Source organism: Theropithecus gelada, chromosome 14, assembly GCF_003255815.1.
Source record: "Theropithecus gelada isolate Dixy chromosome 14, Tgel_1.0, whole genome shotgun sequence".
NCBI lineage: Eukaryota > Metazoa > Chordata > Mammalia > Primates > Cercopithecidae > Theropithecus > Theropithecus gelada.
The window spans coordinates 106,180,606-106,200,517 of NC_037682.1; the positions used below are offsets into that span (position 1 = coordinate 106,180,606).

General features: G+C 37.7%; 1 protein-coding gene across 2 annotated transcripts in view; it reads right to left on the reverse strand.

Annotated features, from left to right (window-relative positions):
• LOC112606632 (NXPE family member 4) overlaps positions 1-19,912 on the reverse strand; it is a 60,079-nt gene that overhangs the window by 24,865 nt on the left and 15,302 nt on the right. The window contains exons 5-6 of one of the 2 annotated variants that reach the window (XM_025357336.1): positions 18,861-19,067; positions 9,101-9,981 (exon numbers count right to left, since the gene is read on the reverse strand). The exons of the other annotated variant lie outside the window; for it this stretch is intronic. Coding sequence (XP_025213121.1) covers positions 9,446-9,981; positions 18,861-19,067 — 743 coding nt within the window. The 3' untranslated portion in view covers positions 9,101-9,445. Of the gene's footprint in view, positions 1-9,100; positions 9,982-18,860; positions 19,068-19,912 lie in introns of those variants that run through there. 2 annotated transcript variants of the gene reach the window in all.

Genomic DNA, 19,912 nt, shown 5'->3' on the forward strand with positions numbered 1-19,912 from the left:
ATACACTGAGGTATATTGTCAGGATAAGAGTCCTTAAAGCTGGCTCCCAGGCAGCATAATTTGCTACTTTTAAGTGTCAAATTCGCTCCAGTTTCTGCCAGTTGTTGGCCTTTTTCTAGTGCTTTCATATCATTTTTTAAAATGTATTTTTTCCAGAGTTTAATACTGTTCTATGAGAAATATTAGTCTCATCTAAGCCACTCTGCCATTTTTTTGCAGCTGGAACTTCCTAGTCCATTTATATTTCATATTATCATTGATATATCTATGTAATTTTATCTTACTATTTGGTTTTTATTTGTCCCAACTTCTCTCTTCCATTTTCTCCCTTTTTGACTTTTTTTGAGACAGAGTCTCACTCTGTTGCCCAAGTTGGAGTGCAGTGGCGCTATCTTGGCTCACTGCAACCTCTGTCTCCCAGTTCAAGTGATTTTAGTGCCTCAGCCTCCTGAGTAGCTGGGATTACAGACATGAGCCATCATACCTGGCCAATTTTTTTGTAGTTTTAGTAGAGCTAGGGTTTCACCATGTTGGCCAGGCTCGTCTCGAACTCCTGACCTCAAATAATCTGCGTGCCTCGGCCTCCCAAAGTTCTGGGATTACAGGCGTGAGCTACCATGCCCGGCCCCTTTTTGACTTCTTGTGTATTAATCAAAAATTCTAAAATTATTCTATTTCCACTCTCATTTAGCTTGTTATACAAACTACTTGAACAATTTCTACTCTATTTTGGAAATTTCAATATGCATCTTTGACTTAATGAAGTCTAATATAAATTGGTACTTTTACTAATCATTAGGAAATGAGGGACCTTAGAAAACTGTACTCCATTTACATTTAACTCCTTCACATTTTCTTGCTATTGTCAGGCATTTTAGTTCTAGAACTATTTATTTTATTTTATTTTATTTTATTTCTTTTAGAGATGGAAAAGAAATATGTTGCCTAGGTTGGACTGGAACTCCTGGGCTCAAGTGATCCTCCTACCTTAGCCTCCCATGTAGCTGGGACTATAGGCACTCACCACTGACTGGTTTAATTCTAGGAATATTGAAAACACCACAATATATTATATATTATTATATATATATGTGTGTATATATATATATATAAAATCCTTGTTCATTTAGATTTGTACATTTAGTTTCCTTCTTTTTCATTCTTCTTTGCCTTTCTCTACTGTCATTTGGGAGAATTTATCTCCTGCTTCAAGAACTATCTTTAATATTCTGTAAGACATCTTCTAGTGACAAATTCTCAAGGTTACATTTTTAAAAATCTTATTTTGCTTTCATTTTGAGGGTTACTTTTGCTGGCTATACAATTCTAGATTGACAAGTGTTATTTATTTGTTTTTGTTTTTGGTGGTTAAGAGCATCAGCACTTTGAATATGTTACCTAATTTTCCTTCTATTTCCCTAACTGCCCTTTGTTCCTCTCTTGCTTTCTCTCTAGATTCTAGATCTCTCAACTTCTCACTGCCCCAGTTGCTCTGTGATGCTTAACAGATCAAATATAACATTCTCTAGCTTTTCTAGTTGCTCTCAAAAGGAGATTATAAGCGAGTCTGCTATTTTGGGGAACACAAATTGTATTTATAATTATAAATATAAACTATACACCCATCTATGTATATGTGTTTATGTGTGTATGTATATACACACATATATATGCACGTTCTATATGTTTTTATTTTTTTTCATTTTCCAAACAAATGTTTGTGGCTGATATGTAGAAATATAAGTGTTTCATTTTAATAGTGCTTTTATATAGGCACACATAGAGAACAAAGATGATTAGAAGTGGCCATATTGAATACGTTTGCCTTGTTTTCATTGCCAGTTTCAACGTTTTACTACGTGTGATTAAATATATGATGTTGGATTTATGATATTTGCTTTTCTTAATGCCTTTTATTAGATTGAGGAAGTTCTCTTTTAAGAAAGAGTTTGTGAAGTGTTTCTATTACTAATGGAAGCTGAGTTATTGACAAAGGCCTTTTCTGATTCATTGAGGTAATTATATGAATTTTTAAACTTTTATGTTTAAATATGATACATTACATTAGTATATTTTCTAAAGCTAAACAATCCTCCTGTTACTGACTTCAGCTGAACTAGGTGATAATATAGATTGGATATTTATACATAACTCTGTTGTACTATGTAAGAGTCCAAATTAACATGATCGTTTTGAAAGCAGAATGGCAATATTTTTGTTAGTTTGTGTTTATCTATGCCCTATGTCCAAGCAATTCAATCTGGATACATCACAGAGGACTTCTCAGTCAGGTCCATAAAGAATCACATACAAAGTTTGTCTTCAGTTGATTATATATATAGGTGTAGTTGTAGGGAATTAAATAGACTTTAATATGTATTACTATGAAATGGTTAAGAAACAAGTAGTGGATGTGTATTGTGGGACACTATCCAGCAGATAGATGCAACTCACTAGATTTATCTGTAACATGAAGGGCTCGTTAAAACAGCTCTAAGTGAAGAAAGAAAGAAACATTATAAATCTTTATCACAACATTTTTATGTAAATTAAAAATACACATACAAAGCACAATACATGGATACACACATATTCAAAGATACAAATTAAAAAGGAATTCTTCCTGCTTTTCTGGCTTTGTTTATGGCTTATCCTGCTGCCCACCTGGGATGGCCTGCCCCTGCACCAATCTAGACTCTATAGTCAGTGAATCCCCGACTCAGGGGCAATCTCTACAGGAAACTTTCCAGCGTGACTCTAGACCACAATGATCTCTCCCATATTTTGAATTCCTGTGACATATTCATACATTTCCCACCCAAACAATGTCATACATAAAACAAGGCAAAGAAATATCAGCTGTAAACAGGTATTTTTGATGTCCTTCTTCCTCTCTCCAACTAGATGTTAGGTTGAGTGACTGTATCCGTGCTTGCTTCCCACAGAGCACTGGGGACTTTTGCTGGTCGGTTATTAGAGAAATATTTTATCTTGATGCTGTCTCACCATCAAAACCAGCCTATCCTTGTCATTAAGAGAGGCTCTCACTATCAGGTTTTTTTTTTGTTTCCTACACTTTCTTCTGAGCTCTCTCCCTTTTCTTCTCTTTCTCTGACTTGGGAGAACCCCTTGGCAGACACAGCCTTTCTAATTTATTTTGCTTTCTTCTTCCCTGCCCTCCACTGATCACTGGCAAGATTAGAGATAGAGAAGGGCAGTCTCCATAGTTTTGCTTTTGCACCTGTTTTAATGATCTCTCCTATCTGGGCAGCTGGAAAAGTACCTGTGAGTTCTTAACTGGCTCTTATGGCTGTGTAAAACTTGTTTGTTTCTTGTCTGTGAACACATGTATTTTCATCAGTCTGTTTTCCTTGTCAATTGGCTTATCTTGGGGTGTAGATTTGAAGAGGCAACAGTTAGATGACAATTAGATAATTCCACAGCCTTTGTTAACTGGGTGTTTCTCAGGTATTCTTTGAGATTCTTTCTCTCTCCGGGTTACTGGTGACCCTTGGGAATGGAAAACCCCTTAGTTCTGAAACAGCTGTGGTCCTTGAAGTCATAGTGTAAAAATACCCCAAGTGACTCTATGGATAGGCTTTCCTCAGAAAATCTGAAGTCTCGCGACAACTCCAAACAAGAGAACACATTGTCAGTGGACACCATGCAGAGAACTGGTGGGTGATTGAGAATTCTTTTTTGTGGGGCACTTTTGCAGGCTTGATGAACTTTGGGGCCTCTCTGTCATATTTTGGATATATTCTCCTAGCAGAGAACATGTCTTTATTTGTGTAAAAAAGCCCTTTTTACACAAAACCATCTGTTTAAATAGGTGCTTGTTACATTCCACTTACTCCCTGGCAAATGTAAAATGAATCATTGTATTTTGTTTGTTAGCTATAGACTGAATCTTTAACATATACTAGACATAATTCCTGGTGCTGTGAACAAGGCACCTAGTGAACAAATACACGGTCCTTACTGTTAGAGAACCTAGAGTTTACTGTGAGTAGAACAGGTAAAAATAATATATACAACTAGTTTAATGAGATTTTTTGGATAGTGATACATACACTCATGAAAAGGAAACAGTGAAGTAATTAAGAATAATAGGGAGATGGAGTGATCTAGTTTTAGATTGTGTGGTCAGGAAAACTTATCTGAAATTTAAGTGACAAGAAAGACTCATCCTTATAGATCATGGAAAGGAGTTTGGAAACCATTACAGGATTTTATCTAGGGATGTCAAATGGATCTCATTTACAGTTTAAAAAGCTCAGTCTGGCTACTGGGTGAAGAACGGGTTGTAGAAGTTTCAAGATTATGAGCAAAAGATCAGTTATTGCCTGAGTACAGGAAAGAGGTGACATAGTTTAGACTAAGATGGTAGCAATGGTGATAGAGAAGAGGAGAAAGATTCTCCACATATATTCTAAAAAAAATGGCAGAACTTTGAGAGGAATGAGAGAAGTAGATGAATCAAGGACAATTTATGACTGCCTGTATGAATCTTGGAAACATTTCTGAACTGGAGAAAACTAGGGACAAATGCATTTTGGAATATAAATCAAGAGTTCTGCTGTTGATCATACTGAGTTTGAGATGTCTCTTAGATAGGTAAATGGGAAATTAAGTAGGCAATTAGATATGCAAGTCTTAAGCGCAATGGAGAAATCAGAGCTGGAGACAAATACCTAGAAGTTACGGAAATCAGAGGTGGTATTTAAGCCAGGGAGTGGATATCACCGCAAATTAGCATATAGATAGAGCAAAGTAGATGCCTAGGAATGAACCCCAGGGTACTCCAACTTTAGAGGCCAAGCAGCAGAGTGGGGATTGGCCAAGGAAAATGGGAAGGAGTGACCAAGGAAGCAGGAGGAAAACACAGAAATTTGTGGCACAGAAACAGAGGAAAGTGAGTGAGTGAATAAAGAAGGCACAGTCAATTGGGTCAAACACTACTGAGAGACTGAGTTAGATGAAGACAAAGAAGTAGCCATTGGATTTGACAACACAAAGGCCATTAGTACCCTTGGCAGGAGTGATTTAGAACGTAAGCCCAACTGGAATGTGTTGTAACAGACAATAGGAGGTAGCAAGGACAAAAACATATAGACCATGTTTTCAAGAAGGTTTTATGAAAAGGGGAGAAGATATGTGGCCATACCTCAAGAGAAACATACAGTATCAGGGGATCTCTCTCTCTCTCTCTCTCTCTCTATCTCTGTGTATATAGCATATTTGCACACACATGGAGAATATTTATATTCTCTATACACACATATATATATATTTAAATTTATGTTTTCTTTTCTAAGATGCAAACTATTAGAGAGCAGTCTATTTGTTTCCTAAAGAAATGACCCAGTAGAAAGGATTGGGTTGATGACTCTGTCAGTTAATGATTTATTGCCTCTTGACTCCAAATGTGGCCTTCTATACATTCTCTGCAATCATGGACAGAATTCCCTTGAGCACCCTCCTGTATAGTGAGCACATTGCTAACCTTTCTCAGCAGTGGACTTTGGAGGGGCATTGCAGAAAGAAGGAACTCTTCTGCTGTTTCTGGTGGCGGTGCAGTAGGCTAGTGTTTTTGGTATGGGGCCATCCAGTGGGGCTCTTCCCCAGCCATGTTCCCAGAATAAGCAATCTTTTGGCAACCTTGCAGCCTTATCCTGGCCTGGCAATAACCTTTCCTGGCCTTCCACATTAGCTACAGCACCCCAGCACTCCCTGTCTGTGAAGGCCTACTGCTTGCATGGGCACTCGATTCCCCATGCAGGCCCCCTGCACAGCTCATCTTTGTCCTGGGCCCTCACCCACTTGTCCACACCCCTGGTTCCTGGTTGCCTGCACCCTGCCTGGACTACGGAGGATTCCCTTCTGCTTGTCCAGCAACTGCAGACCAGCTCTAGCCTGGGAAAACCCACGATCTTCTCTGTTATACATTTCCCAATAAGGCTGAACCGCAGCCTTGGGGAGGGACCTTCTTCCAAGTTCCTTTTGGACACCGTCCCTCAGCCTTAGGCATACCACATAGAGATTTCTTTTATCTGATAGTCACTCATTTATTAGCGTTTAGTAATTCTTTATATCAAACTTCCTCTGTTTGGCCCACTGGGTGGTTTCTACCTCCTCATTGGACCCAGACTGTTAGTTACAATGATGAGAAAGATTATAACTGCAAGAATTCAACACAAACTGGTACTTAGAATATACTTTTTATCTTTTTAAATACCCTCTCTTGAAAAAAAAAATACCTCACCTTGTCAGTTTCTTTTCAGCATATTCTTTAATATGCTTGCCTCTTGTTAATAGTTTCCCTTGGACATTTTTACAATTTTTTTCTTTGTGGAGTATTTATCCAAAATGTTGAAGAATCCATTCAGCTCCAAGGGCTATATGTCAGTCATTTTTACTTTTTCCCTCTGTTGGAAGAGCAACTTGTACTTGCCATATATATATACTGGCCAATCATCTCAGACAGGAAATAAACATACAAAACATCACACAGACATTGCCATAGCTAACTCTGTGTGTATATTGGTTTGGTTTTCAGAAGAACCATCAAACCTTTATGGATTGCCGCTAGAAAGTGCTAACTTCTGAGAATCATCATTCTGAATATAACTTTCTATCTGAGCTTACATTCCCTCTTAGAGTTCACATATTACAAATATATATCTTCTTTTCCTTTTCTTAAAAAAAAATCTTTGGGTCACATTCAAATTTCAGTTTCTGTGCTAAAATTATAGTGCTCTGTGTTCCCTTTAAACATTCTGCCCCTTTTGCAAGATCTTCAATGCCTTTTATCCATCCTTACCTCAAGTAGAAAGGGGTAGTGGAAAATCACTGTATTAATAAAAGAAAGCAGGTGCTGTTTTACCATTCTTGGAGCTTCACAACCCTTGGTCATTCTTATCTTAGCAGCTGTAGTAGTCCCTAGTGATGCTTGAGTTAAGGTACTGCTTCCCCCTCCCTTTATTTCCCCCTCTTTTCTTCACTCTCTTATTCTCTTTCATTCCCTCTTTCTTATTTTCCGTCTCCCCTTCCTTCCTCCCTCAACTACCCACCCATTGTAATTAGGATAAAATTTAAACTCCTTGCCATAGGTAATAAGGCCACATAAGATCTAGCTCCTGCTTATGTCTCTAACTTCTCAAGCCTCTGTCTTCCTCCATTTTGTCTCGTGACTGCCTCCTTTTTTTATCTTTTTTATCCTGCTTACAATGCTTCTCTTCTGAGATACTTTTCTAAACATCTAGTCACCTCCATCACCACCATGCCATTACACTATCACTGATGTGATATGCTTTGTTCATATGACTTTATCATGAATTATGGAATCATTTTATGTCTTTTTTGTTTATTATCTTTTTCCTTTATTGGAATATAAAGTCTTCGATGGTGAGATATCTTTGTCTTTTTGATGACTGTATACCTAAAGACTAGAACAATTCCTAGCGTATGGTAGGGATTTTAAAAAAAATTTTGACCATCTGAGTGTATATGGGGCATTGAACTATGAACTGTGATTATTGGCAAATAAATAGAAAATGTATTGTCTCCTGCCCCCCTGAAAAAACCTGGATAAACATATTTAAGCTGCCCTATTGTAATTGTTTTTTTCCAGATGCAGCTACTCTTGCCATTCTCTCTATTCAGTCAGGGGCCCAGTAGTATCTGGGGCATGGTGAAGAGTACAAAATTAAGGAAGAATATGGTACCAAACTGCTTGACAATAATCACATTGCTCTCTTCAACTGAAATTCTTATATCCAACCCTCTTTTTTGATCAAATCTTGGGAAGGCCTATTAAAATGCAAATGAGAGTGATTAAAATGTTAACCTACATGTGTAGATTATAGGAACCATTGTTATTGATTATCTACATAATCGTTTTCAGACAATAGCAGCTCTCAAACATATTTTAAGCCGTGGAATTTTTTCAAATAAAAAGCTGACCCAGGATTCCATATACATATAGGTAAGAGTGACTGATATTCTGGCTGAAGCAGTGGTATTGGAACTAGTACTCTGCCCCATGGGGTACCTCTCCTGACTCCTGCCCCTCAAGGTAGTACCCAAAGTACCACATGAAGGCCAGAGAGCTGAAGTTACTTATCCAGTCTTTTGTTGTTGTTTTTTGAGGCTGGGTCTTACGCTGTCACTCTGGCTGTAGTGTAGGGGTGTGTCACTGCAGCCTCAAACCCCTGGACTCAAGTGACCCTTCCACCTCAGCCTCCAAATGAAGAAGGAATTAATGGAATCAACTACAACCTAATAATAGTAGTATTAGCAATTTTAAAATCCTCTTAAAGCTGCTGCAAAGGGTGACCCCCCCAACCCCACACTCAAGTGAAAAGGGAATATTAACAGCCTGTCTTCTCTCTGTGGACAGTGGACCTTATCTATACTCCCCAACTGCACATTCCTCAAAGTTTATTACAGGCCCAGAGAGTTCCTGCTTACCTTCCTGTATGGCTGCAGGGTCACAAGACTGATAAGTTTAGGTTGAAAGACCTGTTTCTCTCAAGATGTAAGAAATGTTGTAATGCTGCCTTTGTTTCTTGCTTCTGTAACTCACTTCCTGCCTCACGTGGTTCCTGCCTGAAGGTGTTTAAAAGTAGGAAAAGCCCTTTGGTCAGGGCTCAGACTTTCTGGACCTATGTCTGGCTGAGCCGGTGATCACCTTAATTTAATAAACTCTTCTGAACCTTTTTTGGCCTCTCCAGTCTTTGTGTTGATTGTCTTGCAACACAAAGTGCTAGGATTACAGGTGTGAGCCACTGCACCCAACCCTCCAAAGTCTTCAAATGATCAACAGCAACAAGACTAAAGACAAACTTCCTGAATTCTAATGCCCCGTGCTTTTACCTGTGTTATCCTATAAACCTGGATGAAAAATACTATAGAATCAGATTAGAGCCTAGTATCAGGAGTTCCTACAGAGAGACAAAATTTAGAGGTTTTCAGGACCCACGTGTCCTTGCTTAGAATCCTCTCTATGACTATGGGAGAATTGCCTCACAAGACTTCTCTTCTGACTTGGAAATTCATCTAGAGCTTGTCTTTAGTGATAGAAATAAACAAACAGGACTGCTTTCTCCAAATATTTATTTTAAAATTACTTTATCACTCTGAATTTTCATGCATCAGAGAGAACTTTTACCCATAGGTATCTTGACTTCCCATTGGTGAAGAGTAGTATGGCTCTGATCAAGAAGGGTAGGCTCTTTTCATGAGTATTTTTAGTTTTACTTTTAAGTGAAAGCCCAGATTAAAAACATCTCATTTAGCTGAATTGGTGGCTTATGGATCAGCCATAATGTAGATTCTCTGCTCTTGCTAGTTGGGAATTCAGAGCCAAACAGCATCTGGCCTGCTAGTAGACAGTCAATAAATTTTTTTACTTAAGTGAATGAATTTCAGACTTTTGTGTTATTTAACAAATATAGTTTAGCAATATATTAATCTGATTTCCTACTACATGTTGAGGTGGGTGTACATCATTTGTGCCATATGCAATTGTTATATCCCAGGCATCAATGATACTCACATTAAGATCCTGGAAAATGTCCTTTATGATGAGATACTGAATGTAACCATGAAAGTCACTAAATCTTTCTGCATCATTGTACATCTCCCTGATGTTTTCTGTTTTGATGATAACCATAGTGTCTGGGCTTCTCAGAAGAAGACGCTTAATGGCTTTGTGGACATTGAGGGCCCTTCGGATAAAAACATCAATGGGAAAGGGTCTGAAATGCTGGCCCAGGGAAATAACAATGACAGTATTTTTTTCTCCTCCAGTTCTGTCAATGGCACGGGTGAGGTACTCCATCTCTTTGACTGAATAGGTCATTGATCCTACCAAGGGATAACAATGTTTTTGCCACTGGATGTTGATGTTCCTATCCAAATCCACAGCAAGCTGGTGTTGCAATTTTCCAGATTCATGCAGATCCACTGACTTCAGTGCTGATAACAAATAGGCAATCCCAAAATAAAATGAGGATATAGTTACCGAGATTGAGTAGATATAAAGATAGAAGGGATTTAATTGGTATAATTAAATAAGCTAATCATGTCTAATTTATTATAGGTTTAGATGAGGGGATGTTTTTGAAAATTATTTGAACAGTCAAAGTGTTACGTAGTTTCTTGGATTAAGATGGTGGATAGCAGGCACGACTAGCTTGCAGCTCCCACTTGGACAGACGGAGCAGCATGTGGAGACTCACATCATGAACTTTTGCTCCAGTAACTACCACAGGAACATACCAGGAAAGTCAGGAGAATCCATAGACCCTTTGAATGAACAGGATCACCACTGCAGCCTCTCTGAGATGCTGAAAAACTGTGTCCCTAGGACAAGTTTGCATCCTGCCTATAGGATGCTGATGTGCTCTTGAAAGTGCCACCTCCTGGCTGGAGGCCAACCAACACAAAACCAGCACACTAAACAAAAACACAACCAAGGACCCTCACAGAGTCCACTTCACCCCCCTGGTAACTCCGCTGGAGCAGGTGCTGGTATCCAAGGCTGCAAGACCTGAAGATGGGTCACATCACAGGATTCTTTGCAGACATTCTCCAGTACCAACCCAGAGACCAGTAGCTCCACTGGGTAGTGAGACTCAGAAGAGCCAAAACAATCACTACAGTTTGGCTCTCAGGAAGCCCCATTCCTAGGGGAAGGAGGATTAAACCACATCAAGGGAGCACCCTGTGGGACAAAAGAATCTGAATAGCAGCCCTTGAATCCCAGATCTTCCCTCTGACATGTCTACCCAAATGAGAAGAAACCCAAAAACCAATTCTCGTAATACGACAAAACAAGATTCTTTAACTCCCACAAAAGATCATACTAGTTTACCACCAATGGATCTAAACCAAGAAGAAATCTCTGAATTGTAAGAAAAATAATTTAGAATGTCAATTATTAAGCTAATCAAGGAGGCACCAGAGAAAGGTGAAGTCCAACTTAAATTAAAAACATGATACAGAATATGAAAGGAAAATTCTTCAGTGAAATAGTATAAATAAAAAACAATCACAACTTCTGGAAATCAAGGATACACTTGGAGAAATGCAAAATGCACTGGAAAGTCTCAGCAATATAATTGAACAAGCAGAAAAAAGAACCTCAGAGCTAAAAGACAAGGCTTTTGAATTAATCCATCAAAGACAAAAAAGGATTTAAAAAAAAATGAACATATCCACCAAGAAGTTTGGGACTATACTTGCCCAAACCTAAGAATAATTGGTATTCCCAAGGAAGAAGAGAAATTTAAAAGTCTGGAAAATATATTAGAGGGACTAATCGAGGAAAATTTCCCTGGCCTTGCTAGAGATCTAGACATCCAAATACAAGAAGCTCAAAGAACACCTGGGAAATTCATCACAAAAAGATCATTGCCTAGGCACATGGTAATCAGGTTATCTAAAGTCAAGAGGAAGGGAAAAAATCTTTTTTTTTTTTTTTTTTTTTTTTTTGAGACGGAGTCTCGCTCTGTCGCCCAGGCTGGAGTGCAGTGGCCGGATCTCAGCTCACTGCAAGCTCCGCCTCCCGGGTTCACGCCATTCTCCGGCCTCAGCCTCCCGAGTAGCTGGGACTACAGGCGCCCGCCACCTCGCCCGGCTAGTTTTTTGTATTTTTTAGTAGAGACGGGGTTTCACTGTGTTAGCCAGGATGGTCTCGATCTCCTGACCTCGTGATCCGCCCGTCTCGGCCTCCCAAAGTGCTGGGATTACAGGCTTGAGCCACCGCGCCCGGCCGGGAAAAAATCTTAATAGCTGTGAGGCAAAGGCATCAGGTAACCTATAAAAGAAAACTTATCAGATTAACAGCCGATTTCTCAGCAGAAACCCTACAAGCTAGAAGGGATTGGGGTTCTATTTTTAGCCTCCTTAAACAAAAAAAATTATCAGCCAAGAATTTTGAATCCAGTGAAACTAAGCTTCATGAATTAAGAAAAGATAATCTTTTCCAGACAAATGCTGAGCGAATTTGCCACTATCAGCCAGCACTACAATAACTACTAAAAGGAGCTCTAAATCTTGAAACAAGTTATCAAAATGCACCAAAATAGAACCTCCTTAAAGCATAATTCTCGCAGGACCTATATACAATAACACAATGAAAAAAAAAAATCAAGGTATTCAGGCAACAAGTAGCACAATGAATAGAACAGTATCTTATACCTCAATACTAACATTGAATGTAAATGGCCTGAATGCTCCACTTAAAACATACGGAATGGAAGAATGGGTAAGAATTCACCAACCAAGTTTCTGTTGTCTTTAGGAAAGTCACCTGTTAATAACACATAAGGACTCACATAAACTTAAGGTAAAGGGGTGGAAAAAGATATTCCATGCAAATGGACACCAAAAGCAAGGAGTAGCAGCTATTCTTGTATCAGACAAAACAAACCTTAAAGCAACAGCAGATTAAAAAGACAAAGAGGGACATTATATAATGATAAAATAACTAATTCAACAGGAAAATACCACAATTCTAAATATATATGCATCTAACACTGGAGCTCCCAAATTTACAAAACAATTACTAATAGACCAAAGAAATGAAAGAGATGGCAACATAATAATAGTGGGGAACTTTAACATTCCACAGACAGCACTAGACTGGTCATCAAGACAGAAAGTCAACCAAGAAATAATGGACTTAAACTATACCCTACAACAAATGGACTTAACAGATATTTACAGAACATTCTACCCAACAACTGAAGAATATACATTCTATTCATTAGCACATGGAACATTCTCCAAAGTAGAACATATGATAGGCCACAAAACAAGTCTCAGTACATTTAAGAAAATCGAAAGTATATCAAGTACTCTCTCAGACCGCAGTGGGATAAAATTGGAAATAAACTCCAAAAGGAACCCTCAAAACCAAGCAAATACATGGAATTAAATAACCTGCTCCTGAATGATCATTGAGTCAACAATAAAATCAAGATAGAAATTAAAAAATTCTTTGAACTGAACCATAATAGTGATGTAAGCTATCAAAACTTCTGGGATACAGCAAAAGTAATGGTAAGAGGAAATTTCATAGACTTAAATGCCTGCATCAAAAAGTCTGAACGAGCACAAATAGATAAACTAATGTCATATCTCATAGAACTGGAGAAACAAGAATAATCCAAACCCAAACCTGGCAGAAGAAAATAAATAATGAAGATCAGAGCAGAAGTAAATGAAACTGAAACAAAAATAATACAAAAATAAATGAAACAAAAAGCTGGTTCTTTGAAAAGATATATAAAATTGATAGACCATTAGCAAGATTAACTAAGAAGAGAGAAGATCCAAATAAGCTCAATTAGAAATAAAATCAGAGATGTCACAACTGATACCACAGAAATACAAAAGGCTATTCAAGGCTACTATAAACACCTTTAAACACATAAACTAGAAAACCTAGAGGGGATAAATTCCTGGACATATACAACCCTCCTAGATTAAATCAGGAAGATACAGAATCTCTGAACAGACCAGTAACAAACAGTGAGGTTGAAATGGTAATAAAAAAATTGCCAATACAAAAAGTTCAGGATAGATTCACAGCTGATTCTGTCAGACATTCAAAGAAAAATTGATACAAATCCTATTCACACTATCTCAAAAGATAGAGAAAGAGGGAATCCTCCCTAAATCATTCTGTAAAGCCAGTATCATCCTAATACCACAACCAGGGAAGGACACAACAAAAAAAGGAAACTACAGACCAATAATATCCCTGATGAACATAGATGCTAAAATCCTCACTAGCTAACCAAATCCAACAGCATATCAAAAAGATAATCCACCATGATCAAGTGGGTTTCATACCAGGGATGCAGGGATGGTTTAACATACGTAAGTCAATAAATGTGATACAACATATAAACAGAATTAAAAACAAAAATCACATGATCATCTCAGTAGACACAGAAAAAGCATTTGAGAAAATCCAGCATCTATTATGATTAAAACCCTCAGCAAAATCAGCATAGAAGGGACATACCTTAAGGTAATAAAAGCCATCTACAATAAACCCCTAGCCAACATAATATTGAATGGGTAAAAGTTGAAAGCATTCCCTCTGAGAACTGGAACAAGACAAGGATGCCCATTCTCACCACCTCTCTTCGACATAGTACTGGAAGTCCCAGCTGGAGCAGTTGGAGAAATAAAGGGCACCTGAATCGGTAAAGAGGAAATCTTTTTACTTACTGTCGCTGATTATAAGACAGTATACCTAGAAAACCGTAAAGACTTATCCCAAAAGCTCCTAGAAATGGTAAATGAATTCAGCAAAGTTTTAGGATACAAAATTAATATACACAAATCAGTAGCTCTGCTTTACACCAACAGCAACCAAGCTGAGAATCAAATCAAGAATTCGACCCCTTTCACAATAGTTGCAATAAAATAAAATAAAATAAAATAAAATCCTTAGGAATATACCTAGCCAAGGATGTGAAAGACCTCTACAAGGAAAACTACAAAACACTGCTGAAAGAAATTATAGATGACACAAATAAATGGAAACACATCACATGCTCATGGATGGGTAGAATCAATATTGTGAAAATGACCATACTATCAAAAGCAATCTACAAATTCAATGCAATTTTCATCAAAATACCACTATCATTCTTCACAGAACTAGAAAAAACAATTCTAAAATTCATATGGAACCAAAAAAGAGCCCTCATAGCCAAAGCAAGACTAAGCAAAAAGAACAAATCTGGAGGCATCACATTCCTTGACTTCAAACTATACTATAAGGCCATAGTCACAGAAACAGTATGGTACGGGCATAAAAATAGGCACACAGACCAATGGAGCAGAATACAGAACCCAGAAATAAAGCCCAATACTTACAGCCAACTGATCTTTGACAAAGCAAACAAAAACATAATGTTGGGGAAGGACACCCTATTAACTGTTCAGCAAATGGTGCTGGGATAATTGACAAGCCATATATAGAAGAATGAAAGTGGATCCTCGTCTCTTATCTTATACAAAAATCAACTCCAGATGGATCAAAGACTTAAATCTAAGACCTGAAGCCATAAAGATTCTGGAAGATAACATTTGAAAAACCATTCTAGACATTGACTTAGGCAAAAACGTCATGACCAAGAACCCAAAAGCAAATGCAACAAAAACAAAGATAAATGGATGGGACTTAATTAAACTATAAACCTTCTGCATAGCTAAAGATATAATCAGCAGAGTTAACAGACAACTCACAGAGTGGGAGAAAATCTTCACAATTTATACATTCAACAAAGGACTAATATCCAGAATCTACAAAGAACTCAGAGAAATCAGCAAGAAAAAAACAATCCCATCAAAAAGTGGGCTACGGACATGAATAGACAATTCTCAAAGGAAGATACACAGATGGTGAACAAACATATGAAAAAATGCTCAACATCACTATCAGAGAAATGCAAATCAAAACCACAATGTGATACCACCTCACTCCTGTAAAAAAAGCCATATTCAAAAAATCAATAGATGTTGGCATGGATGCAGTAATGAGGGAGCACTTTTACACTGTTGGTGGGAATGTAAACTAGTGCAACCACTATGAAAAACAGTGTGGAGATTACTTAAAGAACTAAAAGTAGATCTACCATTTGATACAGCAATCTGACTTCTTGGCATCTACCCAGAAGAAAAAAAATCATTATACGAAAAAGATACTTGTACACTCATGTTTATAGCAGCAGAATTTGCAATTGCAAAAATATGGAACCAGCCCAAATGCCCATCAATCAATGAGAGGATAAAGAAAATGTTTTATTTGTATATATATAATATAAGATGTTATATATATTATATATAAAATGTTGTATATATATAAAATGTTATACACACACATACACACACTATGGAGTACTAGTCAGCCATGAAAAGGAATGAAATAATGGCATTTGCAGCAACCTGGATGGAATGGAAGGCTATTATTCTAAGTGAAGTAACTCAGGAATGGAAAACCAAACATCGTATGTTCTCACTCATATGTGGGAACTCAACTATGAGGATGCAAAGACCTAAGAATGATACAGTGGACTTTGGGGACTCAGAGGAAAGGTTCAGGGTTGATGAGGGATAAAAGACTATACTCTGGGCACAGTGTACACTGGTCGGGTGATGGGTGCATCACTATGTCAGAAATTACCACTAAAGAACTTGTCCATGTAACCAAACACCACTGGCTCCCCAAAAACCTACTGAAATAAAAAAATTAAAAATTAAAAAAGTGTATGTAAATGTGAGAGATTATGTTCATGCTACCTTATAGAATCATGTGGAATCTAGTGGAGTGGGGATGGAAAGGTAGTGAAGTAACTTCCTTGGAGGATAATGTGGTCAGTTTTGTAGATATTATTTTTGTACATTTTGTTGACTGTAGATTAAACTCATTTGAGGATAGAGAACGGTACTAATTGATGGTTTTTTCATAAAAAAACATGTAAACCCTATTTCCCCAGCCACTGTTTAAATTCCCTCAAGACTGAAATTATATTCTGTACTTCTGTGTTTCCTTCACATATGCATGGGATAATATTAAGTGCCTTACTATAATAATAAGTATTACTAGTCATTTGTGGAACCCTTTACAATATGCAAAGCATTTATTTGGACTGATCTATCCATTAACCTCAAGGATCCCCTCATGTATATTTAATTGACACATGAATAGAATGAAATGAAGTTCTTCCATTTTCATCATATTAATTAGACTTTTACCAGAACAGCAGGGCTAACTGCTTTGAAGTTAGAACTTTTGAGGAAAATGTGCAGAGAAGGATTATTGATGCTTTGTAACACGGGATTGTCTTAGAAGCAAAGGGCTACGTTTGAAGACTTAACCCAGTGAGGCTGGAAAACAGAGATGCTCTAGGGTAAGTTGGAGGAAAATGGCAGAGCTATTTTCTTCACTCTGCTTCCAACTTACTTCAGTTTTCTTTTCCAAATCACACTCTGGCCATAGAATTTAACTTTTAACACAATGTACAGCAGTTGTTTTTCTATGACAAATTAAAAGATGAGTTGAAAAGGTAGGTAACTCCATAACTCAGTCCTTTATATGACCTAAGAGAATCACTGTTATGGAATATGATGCTAAAGGCTGTTACTAGACCCTGAATTTTGTAGATGAGGTAATTGAGGTTTCCCTAGGAGTTTAGTCATTTACCAGAGATCACAATTTAAAGCTCTTTGAGTTGACAATTTAAACCTTCTGTTGAGAATTTTTCTTATAACTTAGAACTAAGGCCCTACCAATTTTCCTACTTTTATTGGATCAACTTTCCTTCTAAGTTTGAGATCATGAGTGGCCTCATTTTGGGAAGGCCAGGATGGAGCCACAGCTACTGCATTTCTCTCAGTGATGAGAGCCAGGATCCCGGGCCATAGAGGGACAGCCAATAGTGGTTTTGTAGGTGAGGTTGCTAAGGTCTACTAGCAAATTTAGAGTTATTACTGGTGCACTCTTGGTTTAGTAAATAGAGCAACTGAACTAGGATTTTAGCAATTGGATTCTATTCCTGACCCTTAAATTAAGTAATGATAACAATTGCAACAGCTATTGGTTTTTTTGGGCACTTTCTATGTGCCACTACGCCTTGCAATGTGTTAAATACTTTATATCCATTACTTCGCTTAATCTTCTATACAAACTTGTATTAGTCTGTTTGCATTGCTATAAAGGAATACCTGAGGCTGGGTAGTTTATAAGGAAAGGAGGCTTATTTGGCTGATGGTTCTGTAGGTTGTACAAGCATGGCATCAGCATCTGTTCAGCATCTGGTGAGCCCAGGAAGCTTTCAGTCATGGCAGAAGGGAAGGGGAGCCAGTGTGTCACATGGTGAGAGAGGGAGCAAGAGAGATGCCAGGCTCTTTTAAGTAACCAGTTCTCACATGAACTGACAGAGCAAGAACACACTCATTACCATGGGGAGAGCACCAAGCCATTCATGAGAGATTCACCTCCATGACCCAAACACTTCCCACTAGGTCCCACCTCTGGTGTTGGAGATCATGTTTGAACATGAGATTTGGAGGGGATGATCAGTTAAACTATATCACTATTATTATTCCTGGTTGATTGATGAGAAACACCAGGCAGGGAAAATAAATAACATGCCCAAAGTCATTGTTTCTAAATAGCACAGCCTAGGTCTGTTAGACTCCAAACCCATACTTTACTTGTGCCTACCTGATGCAGTCTATTTCACTTCTGACATCTGTTCTCTTAGGTAATGATGACAGTAATGATACCTTACACAAAAGAGAACTTAACCATGTGAGAAGCAATATTCTAAATGCATTGTATGGATTACCTTATTTTACCAGATAGAAATTCTTTTCATCTTTAGTTGACAGATGAGAAAACTGAGGGATGGAATGGTTATGTAACTTGTTCAAAGATAGGAGGTAGGGAAGTCAGGTTTTGAACCCAGGCTGTCTGGTTTTAGAATCATACCCTTAATCATTATGCTGGTTCTAGAAGCTGGACAATTTAATATCTTAAGTTATCTTTGGCTCCATCAATAGTTTTCTGAGCCTACTGGGTACATACTGAAGTGTGAATTCTGCAGAGATAGGGATATAGTAAACCTTTTTCTATGCTGGTTTCCCTCCAGTTAGATAGCTGTCTTTTTTTTTAAAGGAAAGATAACAATGCCTTGTGAAAAATTTTGGTGTGTTGTGACTGAGGAATATGAAAAATAAAGAGGCATTTCCCATATTCCCTTTTCCCCTTTGAAATGGAAAGGAAGTTTTTGAAAGGGGTAAGAATTATAACTTAGACTGAGGCATACTGTTGATACTGGCTTTGAAGTATTCCATCCACTGGCGGATCGTGGAATCTCCCATTAGATATATGAGCTTTCCTCTCAGGCATTCCTTCATTTTGACTGTAGCCAAACTACAGGAGACAGGATTCCATGTGTTTCTCCAGACATGCCCACTGGGGATTGTGGATGTCATTCCAACCTTGCATTTCTCTTTCTTTGCAACTGTTTCTTCTGCCAAAGAATCAGTAAGATAGAATCTTCTAAGACATCAAATTACCCATCAGTATTTATTAAGAGCCTTCTATCCTCTAAGTATCCTAAGAGGGGGTAAGGGTGGTGGAAATGGTGGAAAAAGTCTTATTGAAGTATTCTCTTAATGGAACAGATTTTTTTTTTTTAAATAAAAATTTTTCTGTGATGTGAATTTCCTAAATAATGTGCATTAATGTTCATTATAAGAGTATATGTTTCCTCCTAGAAAAAAATGGCTTTCTGGGGGAAAATTTAAGTCATCAATTCTTGCATAGGAATGGAAGCTCAATTATCCTATCATTTTAGCTCACTTTACCCCTAAGTTTGTCACACTGTAAGTGTCTTAAATGCCACCATCAAAATACAAATCCTTTGAGTTAAATAAAGGTGACATAAAAAATACTAACAACTAGTTTGACTTGGGAACTGGCCAATCCAAATGAATATGGCTATAGGCTGGACAGTGTCTTGGAGGTCCAAGATGGGCCAGGGATTAACCCCTCAGTCTTGGAGGGGTTTAGAAGAGTCTTGGAATCCAAGTGTTGAGGTAGGCATGATGATGAGGAAGCCATGATGGTGAGGAGCCCATGGCAGATTTGGGGCAGTGATTATTAATCAACCGAGAGAAGTAGTTTAATATTTTAATAACTGGTATGCGTGTACTCGTGTATGTGTAGTGAAAAACAACATTTCTACATCTAGTACGTATTTACACTTCAGTGTAGATAGGTTTATTAGTGATTAGCAAGGCTTTCTTTCTTTTTTTGTGATTAGCAAGGTTTTTTTTTTTTTTTTTTTTTTTTTTTTTTTTTTTTTTTTTTTTT